The sequence below is a fragment of the Rattus rattus genome, chromosome 2, assembly GCF_011064425.1.
Source record: "Rattus rattus isolate New Zealand chromosome 2, Rrattus_CSIRO_v1, whole genome shotgun sequence".
Lineage (NCBI taxonomy): Eukaryota > Metazoa > Chordata > Mammalia > Rodentia > Muridae > Rattus > Rattus rattus.
In genome coordinates, this window is record NC_046155.1 from 143936890 (window position 1) to 143950425 (window position 13536).

At 39.0% G+C, this 13536-nt stretch overlaps 1 protein-coding gene across 1 annotated transcript in view; it reads left to right on the forward strand.

Moving 5' to 3' along the window:
* The window catches only part of LOC116893273 (alcohol sulfotransferase A-like), a 129448-nt gene that overhangs the window by 96568 nt on the left and 19344 nt on the right, over positions 1-13536 (forward strand). Inside the window, 1 exon segment of the mRNA XM_032895120.1 lies at positions 9549-9558. Coding sequence (XP_032751011.1) covers positions 9549-9558 — 10 coding nt within the window.

The window sequence follows — 13536 nt, forward strand, 5'->3', positions numbered from 1 at the left end:
GGTGAGAGCGTTCATACATGTGTGCTTGGCTCTGTGTGTGCTTTCCCTGCCTCTGTGCACAGAGCACACGAGAATAAAGCAAAGATCCCTTGTTGTCAAGGGATCTACTGCTGCCCTGGGAACTTTTTACCACAGCTCAAAGACATTCGAGCAGGAGAAAGATATGAGAAGTCTGGGCTGCACTTGGAAGGCAGGAAGGTCAATGGTCTTTGCAAGAGGGATGGACACTTGTCTGCATCCTCTCTGTAGGAATAGGCTGAAAGTGTCTACTTCTCAGCTTTCTCCTCCATATACCCAAAGAAGCTGCATCACATCCCCTTTTGGGGGTGTGCATTGTTGTAGGCATGAGTGAAAGCAGGGCTTTTCACAGATCAGTTTACAGTATTAATGAAGCAGAGACTTCTCTGTAAGGCAAAGCTGTTTACATATTGATAGGACAGACTCTCAGATGGTGCATTTAATCTTACCTTAACTTGTAGAACAACCTGTCTAGCCCTGTGGTTCTTACTATCTGCTCTGTTCCCTATCTTCTTCTTCCTTCAGTACCTTTTGATTCTCCTGCATCTTCTTTTGTCCCTTTGGTCTCTTTCCTGAGCAGGTAAAACCCCAATGCTTTCTGCCCTAGCTATTGTCTGTCTGATATTTATTATTATCTGTCAGCAGTAAGACTGTGCCAGAACATCCTTTCAGTTACCTTCAGGCAATGACATTCATGTTTTGAGCAGGTGAGTAAGGATGAAATTTACAGATCCGAAACGTATGATGGGTCTTAGAAATGATAATATCAAAATCCTGCCATCACTTATCTCTTTGCCAGTACAGAATTAACAACTGAAAATACAGAGACACACCTTCATACAAAGTAAGAAATGTCACCCAAACAATGGATAAATGTGCACAGCATGCAGATGTGGAGCTCAGAGACAAACTCAGATGTTGCTTTTCGGGTACCTTCCACTTTCACAATTGTGAGGCAGCTGTTGTGCAGCTAGAAACTGAAGTCACCTCTTCTGCAACAGCAATATATGCTTTTCATCACTGAAGCCTCCAGTCCTTATTGATGATACACGCTGTTGGTTTGTTTGTTTGTTTGTTTGTTTGTTCTGGGGCAGTAAATGTATGAAATTTGCATGTCAGAGGACAATTTAGTGAAGAGGATTCTCTTCTTTAATCTTTAATCAAGATTAAAATTTGATAATGAAACTTAGGCTGTCAAACAGAAAGTCATCACAATAAAGTAGGACTTTTCAAACCAACAGAAGAAAAAGATCTTAAGACACAAGAATATCAGACACATTTTTACACATTCTGGAGTCCGTTAAAAACATTAAATTAAAAGGTATGCTTGTGGAAGACCTCTTTACAGACCCCTGTAGGCCCTATGGTTGCTGTTTCAATCTCCATGTGTACATATAAACTCTAATCAGTGGACTTAGAGGTCTTTGTTCTCCTTACGTCTAATCTCTCCTCTGGCAATTATACTATCTCTGCTTCATTTTCTACTTCTGGGTTCCTTGAGCTCTGAAAAGGACTATTTACTGTATATTCCTTTTTTTGTTGTGCTCTCTCTCTCTCTCTCCCTCTCTCTCTCTCTCTCTCTCTCTCTCAATCTGTCTCTGTCTGTGTCTCTCTCTTCCTCTCTGTCTCTGTCTCAGTCTGTGTGTGTGTGTGTGTGTGTGTGTGTGTGCATGTTTGTGTGTATGTCTCTTTGTCTCTGTGCCTGCATTTATTACTGTCAGCTACAGGAGAAGCCTTGTCTTATAACTGAATAAGGCACTGAACTATGAGTATAACAGAATATCATAAGAAGCAATTATGTAGTTATTTGTATTTTTTCATTTTTAGATCTGTAGGATTGATTATTAACCTAAGTATTTTGGGTATCTAGACCCTGTTTCTTAGCCTCCCAAATAGTGTCAGATATGCCTGTAAATCCCTTGAGGCACAGGAGTGGCTAAACCTCTCCTGAGAGCACTACCAACTGCCAGATTCCACACACAGAACACTCTGCCCTACAGGCCATCCTCAGCCTTCCCCATTCTTGCAGAGAAGCCCAAGTCAAAATCCCCTGAATCCCCAACCTGAAAAACTTTGTCCCAGCCCCAAGAACACGTATATATCCTTGTCTTCTACTTAGTTCTCTGTTGTTTCTCAACTGAGATGAGGCAGTTTCTCCTGAAGAGGTTAAGGATGGTTCTTCCTCCCAGTCCCATGCTTCCAGGAGTAAGATTCAGACTCAAAATATATTTACAATTACCTAGTCATATATCTAGGCTCATCTACGACTAGATTGTAACAAAAATTAACCCATTTATTCAAATCTACATTTTGCCATGTAGCTGCTTACTTGTGCTCCAGTACCATGTGCCTGTCTTGTCACATTTTTTCAGATGAATCTTCCACCTGGCACTGTCCCAGAATCCTTTCTGCCTCCTGGATGCCCCACCTCCCATGTTCTGCCTAAGTTATAGACCATCAGATTTTTATTTACAGATGCCTTATTCATAGAGACGCAAGATATTCTTCCCACACATCCCTCTGGGTTTTTCCCACCCAATAAATCTCTGGTGTGAGGTTTGTTGTACTGTGTGACTCTGTGGTATTCCTTCCCTCCTGACTGCCAGGATACCTTTGTAACATTGTGGCAACACACACTGTGGGTTCTATCTCATATGGCTTTGCTTTGTCTCAGATTGTTTGTTTACTCCCACATGTTTTGTGCCACCATTGCACTACCATAATTTGTAGTCAGGATATTAAAACTATTTTTAATATTTTTGGTGTTTTGAGCACAAGCGTTTTGCATGAATGTGTATGCTTCATATGTGTCTCTATTGACTATAGAGGTCAGAAGGTCATTTCCAATAACCTTGGAAAAACATGGAGTTAGAGGCAATTGTGAGCCATTTTATGAGTGCTGGAAACCAAATCTAGGTCTTCTACAACAACAGCAGTGCTTTTAATCACTGAGCCAATACTCCAACATATTTCTATTGTTGTTCTGAGTCAACAGAAAGAAATCATATTTTTATTTAAACAGAATATTTGTGCTTTCTTTTATTGGACCTCCCCGATAGAAAAACATGAGTATATTGGTTGCCTAAAATTGGCAGTCATGATAACATCCATAGGAGGTAATTATATTTAGCCATACTGCGGATGCTGTTTTTACTCTATGTTAGATATCAGTGACTAATTTTGTGAATTTTTCACTCTATGGAGAAACTTGCTAAATCTTCCTTCTCATGAGGAACAGAAATAATAATAAATTCAGATATGTTTGAAACTCATTTTCTATGAACAGGATGCCATTATCATCAAATTATTCTTGGCTTTAAAATAATGAATGCAGCAGAGTTCTTCCGTTGATTTCAAAGTTTATGGTTCTTCTATTGTAACAGAATGTATCTATTTTAATAAGTGTAGGATCCAGAATATCAGCTGCCAATCATGAAACAACTACTTCATAAACACATATCTTCCTTATGATGAAGAGTAATTATTTCAGGGCGGAGACTGCTAGGAGCATATTTACATAATGTGCCTTTCATTGTTATGCTGCTGAATGACTGACATCATAATACAAACAAACCTACATTTTAATTCAAATAGTTTGTATAGTTGCTATTGCTCCTTTAGTCTAAAATGATAATGCCTTAGTTAACTTACCATATGTGGTCATCATAAAATGGCAATGAAGTCAAAAGGCATGTACCCTTTAACCTTAGTAAAGATGGATGTCAGCCATGTGCTTGTTATTTAACACATCTACTTTATGTTTTAGTAAATCTGTTTTTTAAAGAAAGTTGAATTAAAGTTTCATTTACAGTATATGTTAAATAAGAGTTTAAATATTTAATAAAATTACATGTGCATAGATTTTTAACTGAGAGTCTTTTGTTACAATTTTATAGCAATTTTTGTAGTAAATGTCTTCTTTATACATAATTTTTTGATTAATTTTCTTTACACCCTGACTATAGTTTCTCCTCCCCATTCTCCTCCCAGTTCTTATCCCTGATCTTCCCTGGCCTCATTCACTCTTCCTTCCTTCTTTTCCAGAATAGGGGAGGCCTCCATGGATATCATCCAGCCATGGTTTACAAGCTGTAGTAAGCCTGAGCACATTGTGTTTTATTGAGGACACACAATAAGAGAAAAGGATCCCAGTAAGAGAAAAGTATCCCAAAAGTAGGCAACAGAATCAGAGACGGCCTATGCTCTGCTGCAGGGATCCTACTTGAGGACCGATCTACACAATTATACCATATGTACAGAGGGCCTAGCTCACTCCCATTTAGGTGTCTGGTTGGCCCTTCAACCTCTGTGAACACCTATGGGCCCAGGTTAGTTGGTTCTGTAATCGTGCTCTTGATCTCTCTGACTCTAAAAGTCTTCCTTTCCCTTTTCCATGGGATTCCACAAGCTCCAACTAAGGTTTTGCTGGAAGTCTCTGCATCTATTACTATCAGTTGCTGGGTGAAACCTCTCTGATGACAATTATGCTAGGTTTCTATCTGTAAGTATAGCAAAAATATCACTAATAGTATCAGGAGTGAGATCGCTTTCATGGCATGTGTCTTGATCTAGACCAGCCGTTGATTGACCATTGTCTAAATTTCTCTTCCCTTTACACCTTGTAAGCAGAACAAATCATAGGTCAAAGGTTTTGTGGCTGGGTTAAGGTTCGAGTCCCACCATTGGAAGTCTTGTTTGGTTATAAGAGATGGTGGGTTCAGGCTACATATTCCTCATTGCTAGGAGTTTTAGTAAGGGTCACTCTCCTAGATTCCTGGGAAATTCCATTGCCCTTGGTTTCTAGATTGTCCCAAGAAGGAACTCCTACCTCAATTTTAGTTGTCTCTTTGTTGCAGAATTCTTAGTCATACTGAATGTACTTAAAAACCCTGAGTTAGAGTTTACAGCATAGTCTTAAGAGGTTTTTTGTTTGGGGGGAGGCAGACCCACAAACTCCTATAGGGATAAAAGATTTTTCCTAGTGGGAAGTAGAGAAACATTACAAATAAGAAAACATTGGAAGGATAGAACAGAGTAAATTTAGATATGAGATAGTTTGGACTCATTTGTTTGTGCAGGGATAGAAGTCATTAAGATGAGTGAATCTGAAAATTGAACATGCCATTTCTTGGCTATACACCTGTAAAGAGGCCAAATTCTTTTTAGTGTAAGGTGGAGAGCAGGAGGGAGCACAAAGAAATTCCCTGGACAGATTTATATAGGCTTCATAATGGAAGCGAGGGATCACAGTGGCACAGATAGGATTGGAGAAGCTGTGGGACTATTAGCAGGGAGATGAGACACAGAGAACAAGGTCACAGAGCACAGAAGCTCTGCCTGGGAGTGAAGAGGACTAGGTACTTTAAGGAAGAGACAGAGCAGGCAGCTCAAATAGGGACATGAAAAAGAAAAAGCTGTGCAGCTACAGGCAGCTCCTAGAGGGAGGAAGTAAGCCAAGGGTTGCAGGTGCTCTCAGGCAAGTGCAGTGGGTCAGGGGCCCTCAAGGGCACATGAAAGGAAGAGCTAATCTGAAGTGGGTCAAGGGTGGTGACAAGGATTTTTATGTGGATAATCCCCAAGTGAAATGGGTAACTTGTCAAAAAGAAAAGTTCTAAATTATTTTGAAACCTTTGTCCCTTGTCTTTGTGATTGGGGCTCAGTGGAAACACAAGCAGCTGCCTGGAACAGTGGTGTGGCTTTTTTAGTAGGAATAGTAGACAAAGCAGGCAGCTCCATGTTGACACTTACCCGGAACACAAAATCCATGCTGTTATAAGAGGGAGAGAAGAAAGCAGCTGGAGAGGTAGATTGGGAGAGGGTTTTTGGGGAAAAGGGATGGGTTTAGTAGAGGGAGAGGAAGTGTCTTAGTAAGGCAGATGCCCAGGCTGCCATGTTGATAGGTTCCAGGAGCCAGAGACAAACTTACTGAGTAGTAGAGGAAAGTCAGTTGGTTAGAGTAGGTGGAAGAGAGGTTTATTATGTGTCACAAGTCAACAGAAGCAAGTGATCTGCACACTCTTTAGGAGAGTCAGAATAGTAGCTCGTTTCCAACCTGCCAAATGTGTTGGAAGGTAGCTCTTCTATGTCACCCTGAAGTTTCAGGATGGCAAAGACAAAAACAACCCCCCCCGAAAAAAAACTCCTAATTTAAAACGATGGTATAAATGACTCTAAGGGCTTGAACATTTTATTATAGATATAAGGAAGAGTGCAATTAGGACAAGAGGTATCTGGGAGATCCTTGAGTGAACATAACTGGCAAATTAAACTGTGCCATTTGAGAAGAGGGAGAAAGAAGCTGGAGAATGGTAAGCTGGAGGGAATAGGGAGGCAAAGTTTAGAAAAGAGGCAGAAGGAACACCCATTCAGAGCCTGCCCCACATGTGGCCCATACATATGCAGCCACCCAATTAGATAATATGGATGAAATAAAGAAGTGCAGGCCGACAGGAACTGGATGTAGGTCTCTCCTGAGAGAGACACAGCCAGAATATAGCAAATACATAGGCGAATGCCAGCAGCAAAACACTGAACTGAGAATGGGAACCACATTGAAGGAATCAGAGAAAGGACTCAAAGAGCTTGAAGGGGCTTGAGACCCTATATGAACAACAATGCCAACCAACCAGAGCTTCCAGGACTAAGCCACTACCCAAAGACTATACATGGACTGATCCTGGGCTCCGACCTCATAGGCAGCAATGAATAGCCTAGTAAGAGCACCAGTGGTATGGGAAGCCCTTGGTCCTGCCAAGACTGAACTCCCAGTGAACATTCTTGTTGGTGGGGAGGGTGTAATGGGGGGAGGATGGGGAGGGGAACACCCATACAGAAGGGAAGAGAGAGGGGTTAGCGGGTTGGCTGGGAAACTGGGAAGGGGAATAACAATCGAAATGTAAATAAGAAATACTCAAGTTAATAAAGATAGAAAAAAAAAGATGGAAATCAGGAGCAGCAGCCAAAGGGGCAAAAGAACAAAAAGTAAAAAAGGCCACTTAATCAAAAGTTCTGGGTTATATAGCAAGGAACAGCTGGGAAAAGGACAAGCTATCCCTGTTCCTGGGATGGAGACTTCAGTAAAGAGTTTATGTCAACTAGGGTGACTCTGTAATGAGTAGGGACTGAGAGTTACTGAGAGAATCTGCCAGCCAATAGCTAGGTGATAATGTTAACAGCTGTCTCAGACATTTGTCTGAGATTTGCTACATAACATTTATCACTGGTACAGGGGTTTTCTGGTAGAGTCTTTAGAATTTTTTATGTAGATTTATATCATTTTCAAATAAGAATACTTTGACATCTTCCTTTCCTATTCTTTCCTTTGATCTCCTTCTTTTGTATTATTACTTTAGCTAAAACTTTAATTGTATATTAAGCAGTAATGATGAGATCTTCTTCTTAAGCTTCATATGGTCTGTGAGTATCCTGGGTATTCTGAGATTTTTTTTCCTAATATTCACTTATCAATGAGTGGATAGCATGTGTTTTCTTTTATGACTGTGTTACCTCACTCAGGATGGTATTTTCTAGTTACATCCATTTGCCTGCAAATTTCATGAAGTCATTGTTTTTAATAGTATTCTATTGGGTTCTACATTTTCTGTATCTATTCTTCTGTTGAAGAACATCTGGGTTGTTACCAGCTTCTGGCTATTATAAATAAGGTTGCTATGCACATAGTGGAGCATGTGTTCTTGTTATATGATGTAGCATCTTTTGGGTATATGCCCAGGAGTGGTATAGCTGGGGATGTTTCAATCCTACTTAGAATGGGGAACAAAATAGTCAAGGGAGGTAAGAGGGAGGAACCTGTGAGGGAGAGGGGGGGGAGGCAAAAAGGGGTGTTGGGTTAGGTGTAGAAGGAGACTGGGGAGAAGTACAGAGGGTCAGGAAATTGAATGGTGGTGGGTAGTAGTGGGGGATGGGGAATTGGAAGTAGCCACTAGAAAGTATCAGATGTCAGAAACCCAAGAAGCTCCCAGGACTCAACATGAAGGATAAATAACTTTCTCTGTACTCACCATTCCTTGCCAATTTACATTGGCAAACTGCAGTAATTAGAGTTTGGTGTAAATTTGGGGTTAAATGAATGGGACTCACATTTGATTGTCAAGATTTAACTGTAAAATATCAATACTAAGGTCCATGCTGTGTAACTTTTCTTTGCTTTATAGGCTTAAGATCTTATCTGTGAATATTGCCACTGGAAAAACAACTCCAGTTATGGATATAAAAGTATCATGAAAATGATTCATATGTTCATGTAGAGCCAGTTAAACAAAATAATTTTGTTCTTTGGGATTAAAATGTTTATACTAATTTATACTATGCTTTTCATAAATGTCAACTTTGACTAGCTAAAGCTTTTTTCAAAGTATGTTGTGATCATAGACTGCAAAGCAAATCTAAGAAGGTATAACAACAATGTCCATATTGCAAATATAGTATGAATTTGTAAAGAATTATATTCTAATAGTTTACTGAAATGCCACATTCCTAATAAGCAATAGTATATCTCCTTTTTTTATTACAATAAAGGTTCTGTTTTATTACAACAAAACTAGTGGCCATCTTTAAGTTCTTAATAAATTTCACACTGTATTAAATTGTAGAATATTTTACTTCTTTTAACAGTTGAAAGTGCAATAAAATATTAACTTTTTACTGTACTTTCATTGAGTATTGAGCATTTCATTAACTTTTTAGTATATCAAAATGTTAAATATTCTTTTAACAGCACTTAATAAGTATTTTGAAGTCATAGCTTTCATCTTGAAAGTGAAGTTTTTAATTAGGTTACTTGGTTTAATGTAAAAAAGGGACATTCAGTATAGCATGTATCAAATCAAGGAAAATTATATGTTACTTATGTATAACTACTTTTAGTATTACTATAATGCAATAATATGAAAATTTATTATATACAGTTAGGAAATTGGTGTTGTTTATACAATCAGAATATATTAAAAGTTTAGTAATGCAAAGATATGGCATGTCTCAAATCTTTGAAACCATTAATGTTTGTTTTCTAGAAGTGGAATATATTGATTATTTGATATTTTATTTTCTATTATATATTCAATTAAATCTCTTAAAATGGGTAAGAATAAGAAAGGACTGCTGCATCTAGTACTATAATGTACTAATACATATAATAATACATGAAAAAAGAGAACAGCAATGGTAATTTACATTGTTACAGAAAGTATAGTAGGCAGTCTAAAAAAGAGCCCTTCAATATCTCTAAGTTTAGAACGAGAAGAAAATGTAAGTATTAAACTCCATATATGTTACCATGGTAGAACTGAAGCATGTGGAGTTGAGTGATTTATTTTCAAAACTAAAAAAAAAAATAATAATGGAGATATTTGGTATATAGGCCATATTTCTTGCTGGCCACCCTCTTTGTTTGCGACCTACAGCTCTTTCTCCACTGTGCTAAGCACCTTTGATGCCATCTGGGGCCACATGTGAGCCCAAAGAGGGTCAACAGCGGTAGACATTAAAAACCTGATTTGCATTCTAAGAAGGGACTATATGGTCCTTTTAGGAGGTGAGAGCATAGACTGCACAGATGCCAAACATACTTTGGTCATTGTTTATCGCTTCTGACATTAGGGAAGAGAATGGTTGACTATGTTAGAAAGTTTCTAACATTTCATATTTTCTGCCAATTCAGACTTCAAAAATAATATGAGTACTCCCACCCAATCTTCAGCGACTTTGCAAAGCAGCTTTTTTCTCTGTTGTCTCTTGTCTTCCATTCCCCACTTCTGTGTTGGATGGGATTAAAATCCTTGATAGATATGTATAAATCAACCAGTGGATGTGCTTCTTTCACTGAAACACTGAGGGGAGGGCATAGATGTCAGGGATTACCAAAAGATTCTTTAAGAAGCTATGATAGCTGTGTACAAAAATCCGTGTTTCAGTTCTGCAATGAGGAAATTGAACAACCCTGCTGAAGACTGGTGGAAATAGTCCGATCCTGTGTGGTGAATATTACAACCTGAGACAAAGCAGAATTCTGTGGGGAAGAACCCTGATCACTGCATTCCCCCTGTGATTAGAGTGAGATGGTGACCATCACAAAGTTGCTCACCACCAACTTCAGGTAAGTGAATGCTATGCCCACAGTGTGGAGGTAAACACAGGACTATGGAGCATAGGTGGGTGAAAGCATGGTCCTGCATCTCCATAGTATCTAAGAAGGATGCTTCCAAGGTAACTCAGGAACTAAAAACCTAATAGGAATTCCAGAATTTTTCTGAGAAATTAAACGAGACCTGGTTGTTGGCCATGGATCACACGTGGGAGAAATATTAGACAGAAATATGTGATTATCCTGATAAATGACTGCCCTTTCCTAACCTTCTTCTCCTTGACAGTGTTTCAGGGGGAGAGCATGTATATAAGAAATATAAAACCAAAGAAAAATTTAAGAGGAGAGAAAGACAGACAAGGAGACACACAAAAAGAGTAAGAGACAATTATTATCTATAAATTAATTCTTACTCTTGTGGTGAGAATGCTTAAACCTCTTTACAACATAAATAAAATACATTGTGAACTTTCATTGTTTGATTGATGGAAAAATGAAGTGACTAAATCAAAATGTACACACACACACGCACACACACACACACACACACACACACACACACATATACACCTCTAGTCATCTCCTGCCACACTGCCCCCTCTGTGGATTTACTGTCTTAATCTACTTAGAGTCACTTCAAGTAAACAGGGCAGTTCACACAGAGGCAGTAAATAGAGGTTGATATTAGAGACTCTATTTCTACTATAAAATACGTGGCAAGCAAGTTATTTTCAAAAGTCAACAATAAAAACCCAGTGATAAGAAATATAACAGAATAATCTAAAATCAAATTTCCTAACAGTAAATAAATTAAAAAAAACTCTCGGTATACGGCCTCTGGGCTCCCTTAGATAAGGGCACAGGAGCATCAGGTCCCCTGCGTCTGAGACACCGCCGGAACCTGAAGGGACCGACCAGATAAACAGTTCTCTGCAGCCAAATCCCGTGGGAGGGAGAGCTGAACCTTCAGAGAGGCAGACACGCCTGCGAAACCAGAAGAGACTACACTCTGCCCACATTACTGATTCCAGAGGAAAACACCAAACGCCATCTGGAACCCTGGTGCATGGAAGCTCCCAAAAAGGGCAGCACAGGTCCTCCTGGTTGTTGTCCTCATGGAGAGCTCATAAGCAACACCCGACGAGCAAACTTGAGCCTCGGGACCACAGGTAAGACCAACCTTCCTGATCCAAGTGACCTGCCTGGTGAACTCAAGACACAGGCCCACAGGAACAGTTGAAGACCTTTAGATAGGAGAAACTACATGCCTGAAAGCAGAACACTCTGTTCTCATAACTGACTGAAAGAAAACAGGAAAACAGGTCTTCAGCACTCCTAACACACAGGCTTATAGGACAGTCTAGCCACTGTCAGAAATAGCAGAACAAAGTAACACTAGAGAAAATCTGATGGCGAGAGGCAAGTGCAGGAACCCAAGCAACAGAAACCAAGACTACATGGCATCATCGGAGCCCAATTCTCTCACCAAAGCAAACACTGAATATCCAAACACACCAGAAAAGCAAGATCAAGATTCAAAATCATATTTGATCATGATGCTGGAGTACTTCAAGAAAGGCATGAAGAACTCCCTTAGAGAAACACAGGAAAAGATAAATAAAGAAGTAGAAGCCTACAGAGAGGAATCACAAAAATCTCTGCAAGAATTCCAGGAAAACACAATGAAACAGTTGAAGGAATTAAAAATGGAAATAGAAGCAATCAAGAAAGAACACATGGAAACAACCCTGGATAGAGAAAACCAAAGGAAGAGACAAGGAGCCGTAGATACAAGCATCACCAACAGAATACAAGAGATAGAAGAGAGAACCTCAGGAGCAGAAGATTCCATCGAAATCATGGACTCAACTGTCAAAGATAATGTAAAGGAGAAAAAGCTACTGGTCCAAAAAATATAGGAAATCCAGGACTCAATGAGAGGATCAAACCTAAGGATAATAGGTACAGAAGGGAGTGAAGACTCCCAGCTCAAAGGACCAGTAAATATTGTCAACAAAATCATAGAAGAAAAATTCCTTAACCTAAAGAAAGAGATACCCATAAGCACACAAGAAGCCTAGAGAACTCTAAGTAGATTGGACCAGAAAAGAAACTCCTCCCGTCACATAATTGTCAAAACACCAAATGCACTAAAAAAGAAAGAATATTAAAAGCAGTAAGGGAAAAAGGTCAAGTAACATATAAAGGCAGACCAATCAGAATCACACCAGACTTTTCGCCAGACACTACGAAAGCCAGAAGATCCTGGACAGATGTCATACAGACTCTAAGAGAACACAAATGCCAGCCTACTGTATCCTGCAAAACTCTCAATTAACATACATGGAGAAACCAAGATATTCCATGACAAAACCAAATTTACACAATATCTTTCTATATATCCGACCCTACAAAGTATAATAAATGGTAAAGCCCAAAATAAGTAGGCAAGCTAAACCCTAGAAAAAGCAAGAAACTAAATGTCTTGGCAACAAAACAAAGAGAAAAAAAGCAGAGAAACATAATCTCACATCCAAATATGAATACAACAGGAAGCAATAATCACTATGCTTTAATATCTTTAAACATCAATGGTCTCAACTCCACACTACAAAGACATAGATTAACAAACTGGATACACAATGAGGACCCTGCATTCTGCTGCCTACAGGAAACACACCTCAGAGACAAAGACAGACACTACCTCAGAGTGAAAGGCTGGAAAACAACTTTCCAAGCAAATGGTCGGAAGAAGCGAGCTGAAGTAGCCATTCTAATATCAAATAAAATCAATTTTCAACTAAAATTCATCAAAAAAGATAAGGAAGGACACTTCATATTCATCAAAGGAAAAATCCACCAAGATGAACTCTCAATCCTAAATATCTATGCCCCAAATACAAGGGCACCTACATATGTAAAAGAAACATTATTAAAGCTCAAAACACACATTGCACCTCACACAATAATAGTAGGAGATTTTAACACCCAACTCTCATCAATGGACAGATCATGGAAACAGAAATTAAACAGAGATGTAGACAGACTAAGAGAAGTCATGAACCAAATGGACTTAACAGATATTTATAGAACATTCTATCCTAAAGCAAAAGGATATACCTTCTTCTCAGCTCCTCATGGTACTTTCTCCAAAATTGACCATATAATTGGTCAAAAAACAGGCCTCAACAGGTACAGAAAGATAGAAATAATCCCATGCGTGCTATCAGACCACCACAGCCTAAAGCTGGTCTTCAATAACAATAAGGGAAGAACGCCCACATATACATGGAAGTTGAACAATGCTCTACTCAACGATAACCTGGTCAAGGAAGAAATAAAGAAAGAAATTAAAGACTTCTTAGAATTAAATGAAAATGAAGGTACAACATACCCAAACTTATGGGACACAATGA